This window comes from Nematolebias whitei, chromosome 21, assembly GCF_014905685.2.
Source record: "Nematolebias whitei isolate Nwh7 chromosome 21, NemWhi1, whole genome shotgun sequence".
Taxonomy (NCBI): Eukaryota; Metazoa; Chordata; class Actinopteri; order Cyprinodontiformes; family Rivulidae; genus Nematolebias; species Nematolebias whitei.
In genome coordinates, this window is record NC_056518.1 from 25,750,158 (window position 1) to 25,775,569 (window position 25,412).

General features: G+C 38.3%; 1 protein-coding gene across 2 annotated transcripts in view; it reads left to right on the forward strand.

The window, feature by feature from the left end:
• Nucleotides 1–25,067, forward strand: part of lingo2b (leucine rich repeat and Ig domain containing 2b) — a 51,705-nt gene extending 26,638 nt beyond the window's left edge. Inside the window, exons 1-2 of one of the 2 annotated variants that reach the window (XM_037695262.1) lie at nt 19,966–20,007; nt 23,148–25,067. In XM_037695262.1, the coding sequence (XP_037551190.1) occupies nt 23,221–25,050 (1,830 nt within the window). In that variant the 5' untranslated portion in view covers nt 19,966–20,007; nt 23,148–23,220 and the 3' untranslated portion in view covers nt 25,051–25,067. Of the gene's footprint in view, nt 1–19,965; nt 20,008–23,147 lie in introns of those variants that run through there. The other variant, XM_037695263.1, reaches the window with a different exon arrangement.
• The last annotated feature ends 345 nt before the right edge of the window (nt 25,068–25,412 follow it).

The following is a 25,412-nucleotide window of genomic DNA, read 5'->3' on the forward strand; positions in this document are numbered from 1 at the left end:
ATGCTGAGGCTTTTATACAATTATCCTGAGATTTAAGTACATTTTGCAAACACTTAGCTGGTGCAAATCTGCTGTGTTCCCAAAAGAGTTCGCATTTGCTATTCTCCAGCTTTGTTTGCAGCAGCCAATTATGTGGTAGGTGCAGAAAGCAGGTAAATACTCTGTAAAAGCATACACACACACACACACATCCCCCCCACACACACACACCCACACCCACACACATACACACTAATTTTATGCCTTTTTTTATCGAGTGTGTGGATTCCTGCAAAAATACATCAGAAGAAAAGAGCTTCTGTCTCAGCCAGGGCGCCTCGGGCTTCTGTCACTACTGAGGAGTGTAATTCCACAGTGGGCAGAAGTCAATGCTTTTACTGTGGGAAAACCTTTTGAAAGAGCTGCATTAAGAAAATTAAATACACTTTGACTGCTGCTGGCCAGGAATAACTGCAGCTAATTTAAAGAAGCAGATCCGATGAGAAGTCATCGTATTTTAATTTGTGTTTCCAATAACAAGATTAATCAATATTTAAAATTAAAAAAAGCAATACTTTTGTTCATTTACTTATGGAAACATTGTAACTAATGTTTTTAATTTTCAATCTTTTGGTGGCATAAATAATTTTTCAGGACTTTAAAGATGGTGCAACAAGTATTTTGATTTCCTTTTCTAAATTTCTGGGCAATTTTTTTGACAAAATATGTTTAATTTTTTTTGTTTTTATTTTCAAAACAAGTTGCTTAACTGAGTTGTGGTATAGAGCCTTTCTAAATGGCATGATTTAAGAACCAAATAAAAACGTTTAAACTTTGATTAAATGTCATAGCATTTAAAACGTACAAGGCAATCATACATTTTATAATAACAATGTGTTATGTGTTGTCATCATTGTATATTCCCATACACTGATGAAATTTGCTCTCTGCATTTAACCCATCCACCACCAGGTGAAGCAGTGGGCAGCTGTTGAAGGTGCCTGGGGAGCAATTGAGGATAGGGTATCCTGCTCAGAGACACCATGAGATGTGCAATGACTGGGGATTGAACCTGGGACTTTCAGGTCCTGGGTCAGCTGCCTTGTCTCTACCCCATCTCAGTCCTGATGTGCCCTTGGAAAAAGTGATTGAGATAAAGAACCACCCAGAGTTTAAATTGCAGACATTCCAAGCAAACATTCTATGCAAAAATCAAATTATAAAGAGCAGCTTTTCTAGTTCAGGCAAAATTGGAAATGTTTTACGTCATGGCAGTTTCCACTTTTCCCTGTTGAATATGCAATGCATGATATTTTAATGGAAGGTGGACTGTATTAGAACAGTAAATGGGATTGAGCTTTTGCCTTAAAATGTATAAACTTGATCATTTAAACACTAAAACTGGTCTTTTGTATGTGTTTTCAAGCCTCTTACAGTTGAAAATGTGTCCATTCTACTTGTATCAGTGAACCTTTTAAATGCCTATACAACCCAACTCAGTTTCATTTGTCATTTGGGGAATTAAGGAGAAATAAAAAGTGCCAGTCTCTAAAAGAACAAAGACTTCCATCATTTTAAAATGGAGTCAACTAACATACAGCTTGTACAACCAAACTGAGTGATCCCAGAGAAACAAACCTTGGTAGGATGATTAACCAACATGCTGATTGATATTAATGAGATCCAGAGTTTTTCTTGTGGCAGTGTTAGACTCAAAAAAACATTGCTTCTGCATGAGCTCTGAGTCTGCAGACAGACAGAAACAAAATTCTCTCCATTCCTTAAAGACACTGGCCTGAAACATTTTCTGAGCTGCTTTTTAACTGGATACCTAGAAGAGTATGTCTTCCCCTGGGGATTTGTGTTGTAGGATAGAAAGAGTTTAAATAACTATGTCAAAAAGACTAGTGTCTAAAGATATAACTGAAGTTCTTTCTAATGCATTATAAAGTCTGGCCTGTGTGCAGTGATAAAAAAACAAAACAAATCCCATTTTGTTACATAGCTTCAAAGTGGATAAGCCATTGCTTCATTTACTTCTGTGCACAGTTTCTGTGTATTCATGCATGCATGTTAATACTAATTATTTGGGAATTCAAGTATGTTTTGCAAACCTTTTTGTTCACTAGAAACATTACGTTTGTCATTCTCCGGCGGTGTTTGCAGGCAGCCAAAAGCACGATGCCAATAGTTACTAATGAGATCCAGAGTTCGTTTTGTTACTTGTGGCGATGGAAAAACTTTTGAGAAAAAACAACCTTTAACACTGAGCCAAACCAATCAGACCTAAAAGCCTGGATTATAGCTGTCTGATTGGCTATGGCACCAAAGCTTCCAGCGTCAATATAGTGCCATTTTCCTAAATTTAGTTAACTTGGCAGACATTGAACTTAAGGTTTCTTTGGTCAGAAATAAACCTGATTGCAGATTCTTCCTTGCTGATATTCATGTTTTACACAATGCGCCACTTTTGCTGTCCACAACAGATTACAAAAAGGTGTACGACTCGCCAAAACACCCAGTAAGACAGGTTTTGGCTATGGGTTTTTGGCATTGGTGCTCTTCATGATGGCCATTTTCTAAGCATTACATCAGTGTTTTTAAGAAGTTAGTTGTTTATAAAGGGTATGTGAAAGGCACCTGCAGGACACTCAGGGTCCTAGTCTCCACAAATCAAATACTTGTATTAACGATTTGTTTTGCATAACTGTTACAAGAGATAAACACAGTAATACATATGCAATTAAAGTATTGTTGAGACTGGTTGTTTATAATTAAAACCTTGTTTTAATTGCCTTGATAGCAAGCCTTCAACCAAAGATAGTAGAGGTACAACTGGTCACCACTAAAGTATGAGAACTACTTGATTAAATTAGATGTTTGTTCTTGTGGAAGATCTGAATACACTTATTTAAAGGTGATATGTTAAAGCCTAAATTATGTGTCAAGGATACATCTCAGCTACTACCACATTTATTTTTATCAGAATATCTGCCAAGTCTACACTTATAACTGTCATGTTCCATTTCTTTTGTGTTATTGTTTAGTAGTTCTGCGATTCTGGTATTTTGGTTTTACTTGTGTTTCCAGCTTCCAGTGTTTTTTCCGTTCAGCTCCTGCCTCCTACCAGTCTCTCACCTGATCTTCGTCGTCTTTCCCCAGGTGTTGTCATTTTTCCCTCATTAGTTTCCCCGTAAAGCTCGTGTCCTTTTTGTTTCCATTTGTGTCCGTGCATTGCGCTTTCAAACCATTCATGGGTTGTTGTTTTTTTTTAATTTAGTCTTTCAGAGTTTTTTACTTGTGAGTATTTTTGATTTTCACGCTTTTCATGTTTGCCCCTTTGAGTGTTTCTGAGAGCTTTTTTTAGTTGGTGTTTTTATTTATTTATTTATTGCTGCCTCGTTAGCCTTTTGTTTTCTTTTTGTAAATAAATTAGTTTGTTACTTTTATCTTTGAGTTTCCAGAGTTCTGCATGTGAGTTCCACTCACCACTTCCACCAATTTTGTGTTTTCTAACATCAGTTGCCTGTCAAACATCTTGATTTGACTTGAATAAAGGTAATCATCGGTCCAAATACTCTGTTTACTATCTGAGTTTCATTAAATTCTAGTAGTTTGTGAGGTATTTGACTTATCAGACTGACAAGATTGACTTCTAACAACTAAAGTCAAAGTTTTCAGAATCTGTAGGTTGGAGATCAACCTCAGTTACTAGCACATCAATTGTTAGCTCAATATCTGTAAAACTGAATTACAGCCCTTTTTGTCGTTGCTTAGGTCACTTAGCTGTGGCAGCCATCTTGATTTGAATCAGTTGATACCTGCTCAATTGAGTATGTACATTCACTGATTACTTTCTGAGAGTTCTATTAAAACCTGCTCAGTGATTCTTAAGATACTTTGCTAACATGGCTGACAAACACACAAACATGGGTAAAAAAAAAACCTTACTGCCTCTTAATTTTAAATTGTCAAAATCAAATTTTGAGTCTGTTCAATAACAAATTTCTTGAATCTTAAAGACTGGGTCTCTATTTTGAGAATAAAGTGACCGTTTTAACTGCGTCCGATTGAGTTTCCACATTTGACTGCTGATACTCATGACTGTGTCGCGCCAACAGCGCCCGCAGCTCGATGCCAGGCTCTGCCAGGAGGAGTTGATGAAAATGACTCTTTCCCTTTCGGTCGAATGTCACCTTGGCCGTCACGCTGACTGGAATTAGTTTGGAGCGAGAGTGAATTCTCCAGAGCGAAAGCGGAGATTGCTAATCCGTCAGACTGATTTGGGGACAGGCAAAAAGTGCTAATCCTCCTTTGTTATTCAGTTCCAGTGAAGACTTGCTAATCCATCGCTGAGGGTCTAAAAAGAAAAGCCATTAGCGAAGCATCTCTCCAGGAAAATTACCAAAAGGCCTGTGAGCAAAGTCTGTGCTTCTGACATAAACACATTTACTGTTCATCACTTTATAGCTTTAGACTCCAGCCAGCTTAACTAACGCAAGAAGATAATTACAAATTACCTCATACTAATAGAAAGATCAATAATAACCTGAATCTATTAAATATATCATACCATTCCTGGAAGGAGTCCTTTGTCAATTTTCCTGACAAAATTTTAATCCAAGATAATTTTATGTTAAGAAAAGTTTTTGCCTTCGTGGTCAAACATTATCCCAGGTGTGATGGGTTAAATGCAGATGCCAATTTCATCTTTGTATGGGAACAAACAACAATGACAACACATAAGCACTTTATTATTTATTTTTATTATTATGCTAAATCTCTTGCATCACCTTGTTTGATCTGTTAGTGATGTGTTGTGAGTGACTTTCAGCTACTCCTACATCAAAATGTAGCTCTATATCTGATTAACTCAGTGAGGTATAGCCATCGATGTTTCTAGGTTTATTAGCAGTGGTAGCCATCTTGATTTAGGTTGACTCCAATGGTTAATGCCAAGTTTATAACAAAGATGGCACAAGAAATGTTGTGCTGAAATATGTGATGGAGACAATGTTCAGTTTCTACCAAACAAAATTGTAGCTCAATTTCTTTAAAAGTTATACATTTTTTAAATTAATATGGTTGCTTTGCTGTGGTAGCCATATAGAATCAAGGTGACCTCAAAAGTTAATCAGATATAAATGTTAACCCAGTTATTACTTTAAAAGTTTAATTAAAATCCATTCAGTGATAAGATATTTTGTTAATTATACAGACAAATAAACACAGAGGCATGTGCACATGTACTTGCAGGCAATAAGCGACTTTAGAAATAGGACGGATCTCAGAAACGTGCTTTTTTATCACCAGAAACTGATTCAGTTTTTAGATGTAGGTTGAGAGAGTGTTAGCATATAATGTGGATATCACAAATATATAAATAGCCTTGTTCAAACACGTTTCCAGTCTAAATTTCCTAATTTCTGGAGTAGTTTCTGGAGGAATCCTTTACTGCAAGTGGTGCTGCTGCTGTTTATTTCTCTAAGTAAACACAATCTGATGCAGCCAGGAGGAACACGGTGCAGATTTGGCTCTAAACGTCCACATGAGTTGGAACATCTGTCTGATAAACCAGCTGCCCCGGAGATCCACCCAGCATCCCGCCTTTCATCAGATTCCTTCTATCAATATTTGCTAACAGGCTAAATTACCTCCTCAACATATGGGGCTGAATATGGAGATATTTTTTGGTCCAATCCGAGCAACATTTGTAAGTGGAGGAGACTCTTTAGCAAACGAGGAGAAGAAATCTAACTGAATAAAGATAATAAATGGTAGCAACCAAAGATTTTTTTGGTAGATAGTGGAAAATATCTTTAAATCCGAGCAAACAGAGATTCTTAATTTGGTTTCAGATAACGAATGCAAATGTAGTATCAGCTGAAATCATTTTAATAGGGAGTAGTGGGAGTTGGTTATTCAAACACCCTGAGCTTTTTGTGCTCACTTACAAAAAGCTTAGTTAAATTTGTCCAAGTGCTTTCTTGCAACCAATGTCAGTTTTAGAAACTTCTTTTCAAAACGCACAAGTAAATCATCTAATTATTGGTACATTTATACATAACAATAATGTCAACTGGGAGCCTTTTTTCACAGGATGAATCATCATTTTTTGTTTTGTTTTTTGGACTAAACGAGAACATTGAATCTGGGAGTGAATAGGCCTGCAGAACCAACAATGAAAGAATATAAAAATATAAAGCATGTGGGTGGAAATGTCAGAATAATAGTTTCATATTTTGGGCGATGACCTACTTTGCTTTTTCTGCAGTTCTGTAAATATATTCAAACCACTTACGGTTATAAGTAGTTGCTTAGTTTAGCTTAGCAGAAACAGCTAATCGAACAGCATGAGTAAAACTCACATGCTTAAAAAAAATCAGGAGTTTTTGCTTATCAAATGGAAGTTTTCGCACTTAAACTCTTACATTTTTAGTTTTTTAAGAGTTTGCTTGATGTTTTTAATAAAATCAGCAGAATGGTCGCTCTGACAGAATTAACTGCTTTGTTTGCAACACTGCCACATTTTCTGTCCTAACATATTTTAATCTTAAATCAACAAGTCAATCAAGTTATGTGCCAAGATGTATTTAAACAAACAAAGCATTCATTATTATGTCAGTTACTGAAGTTTAGATGTGTCGGCTAACGGTGTTGCTTGATTTTTGTGCTCATGCACAGCTGAGTTATTCAACTCCAAGCTGGAGTATTAATTAGTTTTGAAGTTCTTTTTAATTTAATAGCCTTTTTTTTTAATGAAATGGAATAGAGCTGTTGCTTTTCTGCATTGAAAGGAGTACCTGAGGTGGTTCTGGCATTTGATTAGGAGGTTTCCCAGATCATCGAACTGGGAAGAGATTGCATGGCAAATCCAGATTACATATCATCTTTGGCCTGGGAGCACCCGGGAGGATCTAGAGTGTCCCTGGGGGGAAGAATGCCTGGGTTTCCCTCCAGGACCAGTTCTGGTTGTGATGGACACAACCACAGACGTAAAAAAAAAATAAATAAAAAAAAAAAATAAAAAAAAAAAAAAAAAAAAAAATATAAAATATATATATATATATATATATATATATAACTATTATTTATTAGTTTTTTATTTATTTTTTTGAGCAAGAAAGACACAGGATCAGGAGTTGATCCATCTCATAGCAAGTACCAGGACTTGTATAAAATACTAGAATTTCATTTGACTTGTTATTTTAAGAGTATGTATTCTTTTTAATCAAATTGTTTGGGTAGATTATAAAGTCAGAATTTAGAAGCCTTTGGTTTGGGGTTTTACGTCAGTTGTGCTTCAACCTCTGGACCAGTGAAGACTTTCTTCATTTTTTTTGCCCATTATTATAATTACATAGGTTTGTGCTCAAAACTTCTTTTCTTGTCAAAACAAGAAAATTAAGTTATTTAAAACAATATTTTTTCACTTCTTAGAGTAAATGAAACGTAGCATTTATGAGGTTTCTTGCTGTTTCATGTGAAAGCGCCTTCCATGGCTCTAATTTCTTCTGAAATCCCAGAAGAAGAAGCTTTTTTTGAAATTTTAAGATCAAGCGTGGACTCAAATCAATATTTAGGATCAATACAGCTACTGTATAATTGCAACTGGCTTTTATTAGGATAGTACAAACACCTCCCCTGAGCTTTGTGGGTAGCATAAAAACAACAAAAGACAATTTAACATCCACTGACCCTTTTTTCCTTTTTTTATTTTTGGAGAAAATTACTAGTTGTAAGTCAACAATTGACCTTTAGTGGAATTTCTGCATCTTTGTGGTTTTTTCATACAAAATGTTATCTCTCTTTTGGAAGCCCTATGTAGCTTTTGTGGCAGTTTTATTATGATTGTTGGGACTTTGTAAAAGCTTTGCCAAATATAACCCTAACCCCTGCCCCAGCTGCACTAAAATTTCAGGAGGCTTCTATAAAAACCACTGAAACTTAAGAGCTAACTAATCAAGTAAATGTGATGCATATTACACAAAACTTGTTTGCCAAAAATACAATTATTGAAATGGGGCAGGAAGAAAATGCTGTAATATGCTCAGATAAATCTCATTTTGGTGAATGAGGAAGGGACCTGTGAATCCGTAGTGGTTTACTTATACCATGAAAAATGGATGAGTTCTACCTCCTGAGACTAAAATTAGACAGTAACTCAATATGGTGAGTGTCCTTCAAGTTACTCTGATCTATAAGCAACAACAGGCAGTGAGAAGAGGTGAGGAAGACCTGCCACTACCATTTTCTTACTGAAATATGTAGGAGGACGTAATGTCAGCATAGAAAATCAGTTTGTTGGGAACCAAAGTCGTCACTGAAATGAGGCGGCAGCATCTTTTCAAGCAGTTGTTTGCTACTGTGTCTGTCCTTCAGTGGCAATGACGCTGAAGTGAAATAAAAGTGGGAGTAAAAGACTCACAGCAGCAAGAACATGAATGCAACTTTGCACATTTAAGCATCTGCATATTATTGTTTTAAAACATTAAAAAGCAGTTAATGGATTAGTGAACTGAATAGATTTATTACGAAAGCCCTTAATGGGCATTTAGATCCTTCACCCTTTAAAAGTCTTTAAATAGTATGCAACAAAAACCATATATAGATGGAGTAAAACTGTAAAATATGCCTTTTCTTCTTTTTCAAAGTGGTTTTGGTTAGCAAAAGCAAAAGACAAGCTATTAGTTCTCATCAAAGTTTTCTGAAACATAAATAGTCTGAAAGGCGTAAAATACGAGCACAAGTGTTTTGACTTTTGTCTTCTGAGATAGAGTAAATGCAGCATGATTTATTGTTAATGTTGGCTGGCGCTAAAGAAAAACTTAATATGTCTACTGCAAGCTGGGTAGGATCATATAAGAGTAAATGTTTTCAGACCAAAGAATAAACTGCCAGGGTTGTACTGTATCAAAGTATTTTAGTGGTTTGTCACTTGAGACTTGCAAAAAAATGCACTCAAGCATGCAAAAAGTTAGTTTTTAAAAATAGATTTCCCCTTTTAAGGTTTTAGATCACTCAGGAGCCATGGGAACTGACTAAATTGTGTGCCATAAAGCAGCTTTTCTTTTATAGATGAGTCATAAGAAGTCGGACCCCACTCCCAGTGGTTCCAGTGATGAATTATCCCATGGGATAATTACTTTGTGTTCTGCTTGTTAACCTCTGGACTTGTTGAAATGTATTATATTCACAAAGCTTTTGTATTCTGAGCAAAAAATTGCAACAGCAAGATTTTACCCATTTTTTTGACTGTTTATTTGTTGGTGCAACAATGTCTGACACTCATCACTGGAGCAGAGGATGAATTAAACCTTCCCTGACCTGCCTGCCCTCTTTTTGTGAAGGCAGCAGTGCAGCAGATTGCTCCTCTTCCTCTGTTATTTCCCCAAATAAAACTTGCTCTTAGGAGATTGTAAATATTGGATGCAAACAGTGCTGGTCTCTGAAAATTACCATCCATCCATCCATTATCTTTACCCGCTTCTTCCTTTTTGGGTTGCGGGCATCAATGTCCAGCAGTCACTGAGTGAGAAGCAGGGGACACCCTGGACAGGTCTCCAGTCCATCGCAGGGACACAGAGACAAATGGGACAACTATTCACTCACACCTAGGGATAATTTAGAGTTACCAATCAGCCTAACTTTCATGTTTTTGGTCTGTGGGAGGAAACCGGAGTATCCGGAGAAAACCCACACATGCACAAAGAGAGAATGCAAACTCCACCCAGAAAGGTCACGGGCCAGGTTTTGAACCGGCAACCTTCTCGCTGTGAGGAAACAGCTCTACCGACAGTGCCACCACGCCAGCAAAATTGAAATGTTATTAAAATGTTATAACCCAAAATGTTATTTTTCGTCACTACCTCCATGAGTCAGTAGTGGATAATTTGCGCGGCTACTGCCTTCTTGGATGTGGTGGCCGTCTCTCAGGCTCCCTGTCCGGAATTGAACCCTGATTTCCTGTTGCTCGTGGTCACTATGGCAGGCACTGGCATGCCATCGAAGGTTGATAGGGCAGACACTTAAAATTACCAAGTTAGTTATTTACATAAACACGGTTGGGTTTTTCGGTCAATTCAGAGATTTTGTGCAAAATAGACACTATTAAGTTGGCAGCGCAGTTAGAAGTACTGTTGTCTCTTTGCAATGATTCATGAATTAAACAAATATCAAATATGCTCATTTAGTGTTCAAGATTGAGTGTTTTTTTACAAAGTTTTGTTGTTTTGATTTATGATAATGCAAGAATAAAAAATTGACATCAGTCTAGTTTAAGAAAATACCATGTCGCTATTAAATTCAATAACAAATTCAGTTCAATTCAAAAATACTTTATTAATCCCAAAGGGAAATTAAATGTTGTAACTCGTCATCCTTGTTTCGTTAAGAGTTATAGATTATGATGGCTGTAGACAGGAAGGGTCTCTTGCAAAGGTCCGTCCCACAGCAGATCCGAAGAAAATGGCTGCAGATGCCGTCCGATCCATCCACCCAGACTCGGCTGGCCTCTTGGTTCCCCCGGGCTGTAGGACCGCCCGAATGTTTCAGTAAAAAGCCTTCCAGCTGCACAGCATCCGATACCAGAGGAAACAATCATCCAAAAAATGTGATTTACATCCAGCAGAAGAGGAATTAAAGTTTCCAAAAGCAACATCTCAGAATGAATGCAACAGAGCTACTCCAATATGTAGCCACCCTGGGTGGCGTAGTTTTTAAAATAATAGTTTACCTAGTATAAGTGCACCCATCCTTCACCTTCGGTTAGAATAGATTAAAAATGGAACAAAAACGCTTCCCCGAACTTGACTTTATTCCTAAAATAGCATTTTTGACCATCATATTGACATTCCAGATTTAATCTGGAAACAAAACAACAATTTTCCCAGTGTACATTTTTCTTATGAGTGGCTCCAAAACACCAAATCGACTTTCTGTCTCTCCTTGTTTAACCTTTCTTTGTTTAGGCCTTCATCATAATCTGCTGGCATTTGATTCACCCCTGTGTTGTATTAAAAATATTACAGAAATGTCACATAGTCTGATGGAGTTCAGCTGCAAGATATTTGGTAAGAAGCAATCTTTAAAAGCTCTTAAATAGACACAAACCTCTGTTTATATGAAGCAAATCAAATATGTTTGATAAAATATTTTCACAGTAGTTTTTATAGCTAAAAACGTTTTCATTCACATACATTTATATGAATTTGTTTATGTTTTTTATGCTGCCTTCCCTTGACGATCTTTCAAACTATGCTTTCAAAGTAATATCTTTTTTTTGTAAATGAATGAACGACTACATTTTTATTCCATTAAAAAAGGAGTAAGAAAAATGTAAATAAAAATAATTAAATGCTTAAAAAATCTCAATATATTGACATAATTAATATAAAATTTCTACTATTCAGTTCAACTGAAAACTATTTTTCGTGTGTTTTCGTGTGAGAAACAGGATTTTATTCATTACTGCCACACGTAGACAAACACAATATTCATGTAATCACATTAATGTTGACAGCCCGTGCGGCTGTTTTTACACAACGCTTGAATGTTTGCGTGTTCTGATTAAGTTATGAAGCTGTTGCGTAGAAGCACTTCATCATCCTGTCTTCTGCCCATCAAACTGAACAAACACTAACTCCGTATTAACAGGACTTTTTGTTTTTTTTCTAAGCCAGAAAGAGCAGGTGGAGCCTGCAGCAACAGCAGACACACAATAAGCCACATGGTGGAGGACTGGGTGCACTGGTGATGGCTCAACAAGCCACCGCTTCAGAGGAAATGTGACCAGCAGAGCGGAAAGGAGCTGTTTAATTGGCAGAAGGAATGCAGAGGCTCTAATTAACCCAGAAGAACACGGATCAACTTCCGAAACCTCAACAGCATCCTCTGAACGCTGCCAACATTTAGCACTTGGCAGGGTGGGCCGTAAATTGAACCACCCTGCTCAGAATAAAAACAAAAGTTAGGCTTTTTAGCATTTGTGGTGAAAATGAAGCAAACAGACATTTACTTCCACTGATCTCCAACATATAGCACAAAAAAAATTGTGCAAGATCTTTGTTTAAAATGTTGCCACTAAACATTTAGAGCCAACTTTGTCTGTTAGCGAAATATTTCATCAACCACTGGGCAGATTTTAACAAAACTCTTAGGAAATAATCATTAGATGTACATCTATGACTCAATAACTTTTGGGGTCAACTCAGTTCAAGATGACTGTTTCAACCTACTTTATTATAAAAACACAAACATGGTGCTACTTCCATCAATTTTAAAGATATTGAGCTAAATTTTGATGTACTTATAGCTAAGTCATACACTACACATATTCTATTTGCTACTCAATGTGTAACATATTTGCATATAAACTCAACATTAACTTTTGGAGACAACCTTTTTATGTCTGTTAGCAAAGTATCCCATGAACCACTGAATGGATTTTAATGAAACTCTCAAAAAGTAATCACTAAACATATGTTTACAACAGATTACCTTTTTAAAGTCAAGTCAAGATCAAGATGGTTGCCACAGCTAATCAATGTTCAGAGAGTCAGAGTTTCTTTATTTGTCATTCGCACCACATGTGGTACATGTGGTGGAGCGAAACTGTGTAAACGGGGTCCCAGTTACATCCAACAATAAAATGTAAAAGAAAAACAGCAATAAGATCTAAGATATGAACTAAAAAAAACATTAACTAAAAATATGCTAAGCACTAATAGCATAAAAACATTACGTCGAACAGCGGCACGAACATGAGTCTGTGTGAGCAGATGATTACGAATGATTTTTTTTCACAGTGATTATTCTGGTTAGAGATTCATGAGTCTAACAGCCTCAGGGTAGAAGCTGTTCCTCAGTCTAGTGGTTCTACACTTAATGCTCCTTAACCTTCTTCCTAAGGGGAGCGGGGCAAAAAGTGTGTGCACTGGGTGAGTGGGGTCCTTCATGATGCAGGTGGCTCTCTTCAAGCATCTGGAGGTGTAGATGTCTGTGATGGTGGGAAGGCTGACTCCAATAGTCTTCTGTGCAGCCTTCACCACTCTCTTCTTTCTGCAGCTGTGCAGCCACACAATGATGCTGGAGTACAGGATGCTCTCCACTGCACACCTGTAGACCAAAATAAATACGACTATTAATTAGTCAGTTTCACAGATGTGCTCAAATTCAATGTGGTAGTAGCCGAGAATATTTCACAGCAGATGCTCTGAGCGTGACATCTCACAACATCAAGTTAGACGTTATTTCACCAAAATAGGTACAACTTTATTATTTCTCAGCACAAAATGAATTTAGTTTAAAACTCCAGCATGATTAGCGGATGATATGTACCGGTATTCCTTCAAGAAATGCTGTCTTTGATTTCTTACTGTGCCTTACTGTACCATCAGACAATTGTTTTAGAAATCACTATGTAACCACCCTTCACACATCATTAGATGATTGCAAAAAGGAGAACTGTTGAGCGTTACATGTTTTTGTTTTAGGAAGTCACAAGGTTCAGTCCTGTGACAACATGAGAATCTCTCATGTGAAATGATTCCATTATTCATGCCACTCTCATATCTGAGAATAAGCAAAGCTCCAGAACAGGGAAAACAACGAGATGAATGAATAACATCCACTGTTTATTTCTGCAGTGATTCAAAGTGACAAAAAGTTAAACAGGTTATTTTTAGAAAATGGTTGCAAAGTGTGCAACGGAGTCCTTCCCAGACGTTGCAGTGGGAGGAAACAATGGCTTCTTTTCAGTCGGCTATATGCAAAATAAATGCAGTAATGTTAAAAAATAAAATAAAAAAGGCTTACATTAATAAGCCTGGAGGGAGGAACCTCTTTTTTTATTCCAGAGAATATCTAAACGACCGGTGCTTTTAACACTGTTTAACCGTGATTTTTCTTTTCACACATTTTTGGTGAGCTGTGCTAAAACACAGTTACTTCACACCTAAAGGCAAACGAGAGGAGAACCTGACGCACTCTGCCAAGAAAATCTATGTACAATTAAAACATTTTTAGACATCTATAATGTAAAATAGTATATTAAAAATGTATCGGCATAACACAGTTATGTTATGTCAGCAAAAAAAAAACTTCTTTTGCTTTAAGTGGGATGATAATCAGCAAGGTTTTACTGCTCAAAGTGACTAGAGACAACAGGGGTTTGATGTAATCTTCAGCGTGTGGCTCCCCTCATTTCTTCATTTAGTTCTGCTTCAGTTTCTACCTGACTCTTTGTGTTTTTACTCTCACAGTGACTGCACAAACATCCTGCTGATTTTCAGCTTTCGGCTTTTGCTGTGATTTTAACCAAATCCAAAAATGCTCCAGCTCGTGGGCAGCCCTTCTCAACAACCCCTCCTTCATCTCTCTGTGAGATACTGGCTCTTTTCTCTTTGGCTAGCTGCACTGTTGGCTCTAAGTGTTTCTAAAAATATGGTTTAGCTCAAAGAGATGCCTTTCTGCATGTGCGCCATTGAGGTCAGCCCGAGGTCCGGCTAATAGGGTCATGGTCTCTCAAGAGACCATTCAAAATGTAAAGCCAAACGCAAGTGATGGACTGAAACTTTAGGTCAGAAAATGCTCTTTTTTAGTGTTTGTAGATGGTGGTTATTTTTTTCTATTTCAATTCATTGCACCTTAACTGGGGGAGTGGTGGTGCAGTGGTTAGAGAAGGCAAGCCTTTGACTGGAAGGCCTCCTGTTCAACTCCCTGGACTGAGGAGATCAAAAAAGAAAAAGTGTGTGGGAAAAGTGAAGCACACACACCTGTCTCCATCATTTGCCTCACCCTGGACCCTTAACCTCCACCTCTGGTCCCTTCTGGTCTTCCTGCATCTGTAGGTGTAGATGTCTGTGATGGTGGGGAGGCTGACTCCAATAGTCTTCTGTGCAGCCTTGACCACTCTCTTCTTTCTGCAGCTGTGCAGCCTCCATGCCACATGTTGATGCTGGAGCACAGGATGCTCTCCACTGCACACCTGTAGAAGGAGGTGAGGACTGAGCTTCCCAGTCCAGCTCGTCTCAGCCGTCTGAGGAAGTAGAGTCTCTGATGAGCTTTCTTGATCAGGCTGGTGGTGTTGTTGCTCCAGCTGAGGTTGTCATTCAGGTGCACACCCAAGTAGTTGTAGCTGGAGACACTTCCACCACAGATCCTCCTATGTTCGGGGTGTAGGTGTGTTTGTTCCTTCTGAAGTCCACAGCCATCTCCTTTGTCTTCTTCACATTGATGCGAAGGTTATTCTTGCACTAGCTCTCCAGGTGTTCCACCTCCTTCCACCTCCGGAGGACTCGCTGTTGCAGTTCTTCAAAGTTTAACAAGATTAGCACTTATAAACAATTACTTGTTTGCTTGACATTATAGCAAAGGTGTGTCTCAATTGAACTTTTCCTTAGTAAATGTACTTTAATGGTCAAAACAGCTTCGTGTCACCTGGGCGGCGTGGTGCCATCCATCCATCCATCCATCCAATTCCAGTTCTTCGAAATTTAACAAGATTAAGATTATTGTATTGAACTTTTTTTTTTAACAAGATTAATACTTAAAAGCTTGAGTGTTGTTTACTATATTTCTTTTGGACCTTGTAAATATTATATTTCTTCACTTTTTGATACTTTATTTTGTACCTTCATTGCCTGATTTAGTATTTCTTGGTTGTTTTTTAGTGAGTCGAAATGGTTCTTCTCATCTTGAGCATTTCATTGCATTGTTGACCTTGTGTTAATCCGCATATGACAAATAAACATAACATAACATAACTTAACATACTACTTTGATTTAAATAAGAATTTTTATTGTAATTCATTTTTTATTATAGCTGCAGCAGAACACTTGTTGAGAAAGTTCAGTAACATTGCTGTTATCATTTCTGCTGTATGACAGAGTTGTTTGATTAAGTACAACAGTACAGAAAAATGTGGCTGAATTTACTTTAAATCAACATTTCACTTGCTGCCTTTCATTTTTAGAAGTTCCCATTTCTTCACTGTGGTTATTTTTTATTAACCCAGAATGAACTTTTGATAAATAGATTTGATTTAAAAAACTGTAAATTATTGTCTAAATGCGTTTACTTTATTTGCTATGTGTTGTGCATATTATCATATTTTTTCTATTTCTTCATAAACACAAATTAATTTGATTTGTAACCTAACGCGTAAAAAATAATTTTGATGCCTTAATTTTACCAACTATAGTGCCTAAATACAGCAAAAGTAGTTTCATTGTGGAAGTCTAACCATAGGTCTTAAACTAATCATGTAGTTTCACAGCCTAAATATGCTAAAATACTTTGAATGCCTATACCTTCTTGAATATTTTCTGTCCTAAATATAAGAAAAAAGACTTGCTTAGGTTTACTGTTGTAGTGTTTAGACCGAAGTCTAACCAAGTAGTGTTACAGATGGCAGGAAGTTTGGACTCAAGGATGACTAGACTGGAAGAACTCTTAAAATATATATATATATTTTTTATTATAAAACAAAACATAAAGGCTGACGAGGCACTGAACCTTACAAAAGTCAGTAAAGATCCATGGAGGCAAATAGTCAAAAGGATGGCCCAGCACAGAAGAGCAACATCATCACGCCAGGACTCTGTGGTATGCACTTATCTCCAGGCCAGCGGTCACAGTGATTAAGATGTTCACATCCTGGATAGAGGAGCAATGGTTTGAGAGAGGAGTGAAGGAAGCCATCTTTATGAAGAGACACCGTCCATCATTAAACAGGGATGGAGGCCTTCATGTCCAATTGTCACTCTTTTAATGCTGTAATTGCAAGTATCACTCAGTCCTCTGTGAATAGCAAGTGGCCATCTGGGCACTAACTATCAGTCATTAGGCTGATGGTCCTCCTTTTGCATGTGACCAACTAGTTTTGGCTGTCACCAACAAACTGTTGATCCACTATGAGAAGATGCTGCAAATAAGACTGAGTTTACTGCAGCTCCTCAGACTGAAGAAGTCTTTTGGATAAAAGATGAAACGTTTCAATAAGAAGAATCCATCCAGAGGACCTGACTTAACTTTGTAAGCTTGTGAAAAGTAGTTTTAATGCTTAAATATTGCTAACTAGTTTTAATACCTACATCTAACCAACTAGTTGTAAATCCTAAACCTAAAATCAAGCACAGTAGTGGTACTGCCTAAATCCAATCAACAGGTATTGGTGCCTCCACCTAAATATTTGTTCTTAGTATACTGTATAAACCTAACCATGTAGTTTAATGCCTAAGCTTAACAAAAGAGTGAATAACACTGAAAGTTAAAAATGGGCGGGCCAAGTCTGGGATGAGTCTCCTGATTGGTGGTGATCAAACTTTTTTTTTCTTTGTAAAGGAACACACAACACTTAGACAAGCTTGAGTTTTTAAGATGCAGACCAACAGCCACTGTGATCATTTAGATCGGATGCACTTGTTGAAATGTCCCTTTAATTCTGATTTGACTTGTCTGCCTTCCCCACCTGACACTAGCAAAAACCTAAAAACCTTTTGGCAGGAAAATAGCAAAAACAGATGTAAAGTTGCATGTGGCACCAGTACATCGCTTTATTCCAGTTTAAATTATGTAACAGATTAAATAAGTTATGTTTATACGTAAACCAAATTAAACCAGGATACTTTTTTAAAAATTGTAAGTGTGAAGAATTGCAAATACACTGAGGCAGGAGGGAGCCAAGCTGCTTTCTGGTGCTATCTCTCCAGCCTTTCTTCGTTATCAGATAGTAACATTTCTTAAGGGCAAGTAAAAATACAAAGACTGACTCCAGTAGGAGGACAGTTGACTCAGTGTGTCAGATATGGATTGAAACATCAAACAAAGCACTGCTCTTCAGAAGAATCAAACCATCATTTTTCAAGGTTGTGCACTCGTACAAGTGCTGGAAAAGAAATTCAATCCAAGGACATGATTTACAGCCTTCTAGAATAATCCTTCTTTCGTCAACGTCTTTGTTGTGTCATTGACAGCTCTGTAATACCAAACCACATCTGTCTGTTATTTTATTTTTTTATTTTTTTGTTCATTTATTTGAAGAAAAGAAAGTGGAGTGACGTTGTTTTTGCCTATATGTTTGATTGTCTCCACTCTGTCTGTTAGTAAAATCTCTCGTGAACCACTGGACAGGTTTAAATGAATTTCTTAGAAAGAAATCATTTGATGTGCATCTACAACTGATTACATTGTGAAGTCAACCCAATGTTAAGATGTTTGCCACAGCTACTCAGTTTTATTCTACTCCAAAATTGATATATCTTGGTGAATTTTATAGACACTGAGCTAAAATTTGGTGAGGCATTGGCTATCAGAATACATACTCTAAGTACTTATCAATACATCAGATTGTACGTCATGAAATATTTTTGTGACCAAAACTGCTGTAATGCATCATTTCTCAACATGAGACAATCTTAGTCTAAAACTCTGGCATTAGAGGTGGTAAGGCATGTGCATTTATTCAAATACCGTACTTTCCGCCGTGCAAGTCGTACTGCCGTATAAGTCGCATCAGTCCAAAAATGACAAATAAAGTGGAAAAAGCATAAATATGTCACTTCGCCGTATAGGTCGGATATATTATGCATCACCGCTGACACGTCGCATTTGTTATGCGTCACCGCTGACCACCCGGAAATGTGGGCCAGTATGCCAAAAATTGATTGGGTGCCAAAATGGAAGCCGTGGGAGCATGCTTGGTAGGACTTTAACAAGAATTTAACAAGATTAACACTTAAAAACAATTATTTGTTTGCTTGAAATTATAGCAAAGGCATATCTTAATTTAACTTTTCCTTAATAAATGCACTTTAATGATCGAATCAGCTGCATTTCGACTGGGCGGCGCGGCGAAATGCAGCTGAGTTGTCGTTTTCTCCAAGAGTTCTGGAGCGAGACAAAGGTGGCTGCTTTGGCAAGCCAAGTGTCTCATTAATAGACACTTTTACTTATTAATGAGACACTGGGCTTGTCATAAGGCTTGAGGGCCCTCTAGTGGCAGCAAATGGTACTGTTTAATATTTTTCATGTCAGAATGAATGAAATCGGCAGATCTCAGACAAAAATTGGGTTATAAATATGGGGAAAAAATGTATATTAGTCACTTTGGTGTATAAGTCACAGGACTTGCAAAATTATGCAAAAAGGTGTGACTTATACGCCGGAAAATACAGTAATCATATTCTTCTGATTATTATCTAGTTTTGTACCTTTTTTACTTTGAGGCACAAAAAAAGGTGGTACACATCAAACCATCAGCTATTTTATCATTTCTTTTTCTTTTTTCATGTAGGAGCTTAAATACCTGTCAAATCAATTGTTTGGTTACATGCACATGGACTCTCCGAGCACAACTCTCTGACCTGATCTTTACTGCAGCAAGACTACTGGACTGTAATTATTAAACAGAGGGGCAGGCGGGAAGAGGGGCTGACGGGTGAAGGCAGACTGATAAATGCACAAAGACAGAGGCAGGAAAGTGGACGGATAATAAGGTGGAGGGACATGGAGTGGATAGGCAACAAGACAGCTCGACAAATAGCAGGACCGTCAGAATGACAGCTTTAAAACACCTTAAACTAGACTCCACCTTACCGGGAAAACTGAATTTCTTGCAATATATTGGATTTAAATGTTGTCTCAAAGCAACTTATCCTAACATGAAAAAAATATCATCCACCTTACTTTATACCTTCCTGGGTTTTTTTCATTAATTTGATTGGCACGCTACACCGAGCGGATGGGAGTCAGGGTTTGTAGTTGCTGTGGCAACGGCCTGCTCTTTGTTAAGGGCTACATTCCTGGCATCTGATGCGTCTACGCTGCAATCGATAAAACACCCCCAGCCTGCGGGGACTGATGAACGGACCGAGGCTTTTGCCAGGCCAAGCAGGAGAATTGGTTGGAGAGAAGGAGTTAGGTGGAGGATGCGCGTGCCGGAAGATGCCGAGATTAAAGAGTGATAGAGAGACAGGGAAAGATGTGGAGATGCGAGTGGTGCAGCTGATGAGCCGGGCGTAGAGGAGGTGAGTGCTGTGGAAAAACGGAAAAGAGCGAGTGTGCGCGTGGCTTTTTTTCCCCCTCATCCCAGCTATTTTCTGAACGTCACTCACTTTGCTTTCAAAGTAAGGTACGTCTCTGTCTGTGTGCTCATCATCTCCTTACTTTGGCAGGGTTTTAGCTTTTTGAGCGGGCAAGCAGTCAAAAAGGCTTCCTTTTGTATTCCCATAATTTTTCTTCTCTTACAATAGTGCATTCAAATCTTCACAGCTCACAGATGTGTCTTACGCTTTGCACACCTAATTGGAAAAGATAGCCACGAGCAGAATGCGTATTCTTCGGGTAATGAGGCAATTATGAGCTGGTTCTGTCTACACAGCCATCTGTCAATTCAACAACCTGTGGCTGCTGAAAGGTGTTTTTTTATGTTTAGGTCCATGTCTTCCTGTGCTGAGGGAAGACAGCATGTTTTACAACTGAACTCTGTATTCGTATTACTTCATCCTTATTGCTTCTCTCCACTACAATCGTCTCATTCGGTGACTGGAAACTAGAGCCACATTTCACTGGGTAAATGAAGCAAGTGCACAAAAATAAAATCAGCAAATTGTCAAGCTATAATTTCAGGTGGTACAGATTATTCAGTGCAGATTTACAAACACAGTCCAGTAATGTGCAGGCGGTAAAGCACATAAACCAAACCATATCTAATAGCTTTATTGTAGAAAGAAATTTGTGTTTAAATCATTTATGGAACAAAAGCTAAATAAGATGTAGTATATGAGCATAATATATCAGATTTAGATTAAAATAAAAACTAGTTAGAAAATAAAACATCGTTATCTACTTAAACTATTTACTAAATGAGCATTAATATGGGTTCAGGAATAGCAGATCGATCTGTAGCAAAGATGGATACATGATGCCGTTTCAACATAAAAGTGACCAATATTGATAAGAGGTGTTGCAAATTATTGGTTACAAAGTTATTCGGACAGTAGGTTTTAATATGTAAAAATAAACTATACAGAATCACAGTTAAAAAAAAAAATAATTGTGGTGTTCCATAAGGTTCGGTACTGGACCCATATTTTTTAACTGTTTAAAAATTGGCAGCATGGTGGCTTAGTGGTTAGCACTGTTGCCTCACAGCAAAAAGATTGGTTTGATTCCCAGTTTGGTCTTTCTGTGAAAAGTTTGTATGTTCTCATCGTGTTTGTGTGGGTTTTCTCTGAGTACTTCCTCCTACAGTCCAAAAACATATATGTTAGGCTGCCTTCAGGCCCAGGTCTCCCTTGCAAAAGAGACATGTGATCTCAGTGGGATTTGCCTGGTTAAATAAATGTTAATAAAAACAAAACAAAATAAATTATTCTTGTTCTGTAACCACATTTAAACTATAATGTTTGCTGATGATACCAACCATTGTGTCTCAGATACAAAAGAATTGAAAAATTGTAGAAAGTAAACAGATTATTGTCAACTAAGTTATCTTTTGAAAACTAGAAGCACAAGAAGAGTGCACATCTTCACCAAGACCCTAAGGTACCTCATGCAGTAACATACTGTGCACACAGACAGACAAGAAACTTTAAAAAAATTCCTGGATCCAGATGGTGATCCAGATCACCACCCAAATTAAAGCATTTGTTCTTTGTCATAACCTCAGCATTTCCTGAAAATGTAAGGAAAATCCAAATGAGTTTTTGAGACAGACAAACAAACCAACGCTACCAAAAAGATAACATCCTTAGAAGAGTTAAAACTAAATTTATGCTGTTTCATGGTGTAAGGGACAATTTGAATTTAACTCTTAAATTAATTTGAGTCTGTGAAATAAAATTTTTAGGCGTTATTGTGAATTATAATAGTTGAAAACCAAACCATATATATCCTGATGCATGCTCAATAATCCAGGTAGAAAAATCCAAAAATGTTCTACATTGTTTTGCTTTGTTTTGTTTTTGGTTTATTTTGAATGTCCAAAGGACCAGATTGAACTTTTTGGACAAACCATATATAGCTTATATGAAAGAAGCCCTCTAAATGTGATGGTATTTTGTCTAGAGTTAAATAATTGTTAGATGTGAAGTGATTTTATCCATAACACTGCTCTTTTGTAATGTATTAAATGTAGTGAAAGTTGAGGAAAAGCAATTATAGACCCAATATTTAAACTTTAAACAGAGCTTTTACACATACAGTCTCTTTTAATGAACATAATCTCTGTAGTTGCAGATATTAGTGTTTAAAAAAAACATCAGTGCTAACAATCAGTTTTATTTAATCTTATTATTTAATTAATAGACAAACAGTGAATTATACAAGCGTTATGCACTGTTCATTTGAAAGCTGTCTAGTTTGAACCAATGTGAAATATAATGTGTTTCAGCTTTGGGCATCAAATTATAAACTAATCTTACCGATAAAAGAAAAAAAAATCTGTATTTGGATTGAAAATACAATTTGAGTTAATGATGTGTAAAGTAATCTCTTTAAGATTAGTTAAATTATTTACAGTTTTTATGTTCTGTCTTGAGGAGTTTCTGTATATTTTTTTAAGTTGGTGTTGGATTGGCGTAAACAAATTTCAGCTTCAGCCTACTCTTTTTTTCAGTTTTGTTGTATTGTGGTAATGTAATTGTTGTTTTTATTTTAATGCAATCAAAATAAATTAACTCATCCTATTATTCATATTATATTATGTAAACTACATGGGCTCTACCATGGAAGCATTTCCTTTGCAGATTGTTTTCCTATCACTGTGAACAAACACCCACCCATATTCATCTGTGATGCAAATGACACACACATCCTGCACCGGTGGATCCACATGAAGTGTGGCTCCAATATTGACGATTTTAAAACATCCACATAAAACATCATCACTTTGTCTACAACCTTTTGTTCTAACACAGTGATGAACATTCACACTTTTTTGCAGCTGATAGTTCTACTTCTCCCAACATTTTGCCCCGCTGTGACATTAATTCCATTATGTCCACATTGCAGAGGAATGAGATGACTCATTAAAGGGTGTAAAGACTGTGCAGTTTAAGCAGACATAAAGTGTAAGTGGTTGAAAATGTAAAAAGGTGTAGTGGGTGCTGCTGACAGACTGGGTTAAAGGGATACTACCTCATTTCTTGTCCGTTGTGTCTTACAGGCTTTGTTCGTGATGTTGCTGTGTATGGGAAAGAAGCTGTGCCGTAACAGAGGGCATCGTGGGTAAAAGAGACATGCAACAGCCAGCCCCGCAACACTGCCACCTCTTCCTGGGCGGGGCCTTGCTGCTTCTCCTCGCCAGCTCAGCTCTGAGCTGCCCCGCCCGATGCGAGTGCTCTCCCCAAACCAAGTCGGTCAGTTGCCACCGTAAGCGCCTGCCCAGCATTCCCGAAGGCGTTCCCATTGAGACCCGCGCCCTGGACCTGAGCAAGAACAAGTTGCGCGTCATCACACCAGACAACTTTTCCTCCTTCCAGCAGCTAGAAGACCTGGATCTCAGCGACAACCTCATCAGTGTGGTTGAACCTGGCTCGTTCCGCTCTCAGTTGGCTCTGCGCTCGCTCAACTTCCGTAGTAACCTGCTTCAGCTGGTTCCTGCTGGGGTTCTGACAGGTCTAACAAACCTTACCCACATCGATCTCAGCCACAACCGACTCGTGGTTCTTCTGGACCATGCTTTCCAAGATCTGCACAGGTTGATGTCCCTGGAGGTGGGTGACAATGAGCTGGTTTTTATCTCTCAACGGGCCTTCACTGGACTACTGGGACTTCAGAGTCTGACACTGGAGCGTTCAAATTTGACTGTGATCCCAACTGATGCTTTGGCACATCTGCACAATCTGTTTGAACTACGGATGCGATACTTGAGCATCAGTTTTCTCAAACCATTCTCCTTTAAGAGGTTAACTCGTCTCCGTCATTTGGAGATTGACTTCTGGCCCTGGCTGGAAACTCTGCCTCCCTTGTCACTTCATGGCCTCAACCTCACAACATTGTTCATTACCAACACAAATCTGTCTGCCCTCCCTGGCGCAGTGTTGCGAAACCTGCCCTACCTCACACACCTTAACCTTTCCTACAGCCGCATCCAGCACATCCACCAGGGAGAGCTCGGCCAGCTTCAACACCTGCTGGAGCTTCGCCTTCAAGGTGCTCATCTGGTTTCCATAGAGCCCCTGGCTTTTTTGGGCCTTAAATCTCTTCAGCTGCTAGATGTGTCTCAGAATCGCCTTGACTCGCTCCAGCGGGGGGTGTTTGCTTCACCAGACACACTTCAGAGGCTTTGTCTGGGTGGAAACCCTTTAGTGTGCGACTGCAGGTTACTGTGGCTACTCAACAGCCACAAGCCGCCTGCTCTGCAGATTTTGGATGCCCAGCCTGAATGCAGCGCACCTGAGTACCTCCTGGGGAAAACACTACGTGACCTTAGGGAGCCTCTGGTCTCAAGGTACATGACCTGCACCAAGCCACGGATTGGACCAAACACAACCCAGCTGTTATTGGCTGATGAGGGTCAACCAGCCCGTCTGAGCTGCACGGCAGAGGGAGCACCGCGACCCTCCGTGGTCTGGATTACTCCTCACAGACGCTACATCACAACTAAAAGCAGTGGTAGGGTGGAAGTCCAACCAGATGGCACCCTGGAGATTAAGGTGGCAGAGCTGCATGACAGCGGGGTGTACTTGTGTATTGCCAGTAACCCCGCTGGCAATGCAAGCCTGTCGGCATCTTTAGCTGTAAAAAGCCTTGGAACTGGGGAGAGATATAACAAAAGCTTAAACTACCTGACAGACTCCAACAGCTCATGGGGGAATGGAACAGTATTGTACAACATGACCCTCCCTATTGATATAAAGACGATTATTATATCTACAGCAATGGGCTGCCTGTCCTTCTTAGGTGTGGTTGTGTTCTGCTTCCTGCTTCTGTTCGCCTGGAGCCGGGGCAAAGGACGCCACAAGAACAACTTTGACATTGAGTATGTCCCCCGTAAGTCCAACGGGGCAGCTACAGACGTTGCGGAAACAAGTGGTCCTCGGCGAGTTAACATGAAAATGATTTAAAACTGATGAAAATTTACACACACGACAGAAGCATTAACAAAGTGCACACATATCAGCCGAAAAAAAAGGTTTTTTTTGTTTTTTTTTATGACTTAAGTGGATTTGTGACTAACGAAAGTGGTGTATTACTGTAGTGGGTGACGATATGCCGTTGATCTAGTGATAAAGTGGACTTGTGAATATAAAAGTGATAAATGAAATGTGTTCATATGAAATCATGTTCTCACAAAGTACACTGAATATAAAACTATAACCAACATATCAATATGTGACTGAAATAGTGTTGCACTTGGCGAGTGTTTCAGCGATATCATCGACTCTCCGAGACGTCGAGGTGAAAGAGACAGAACAGCTGTCATCTC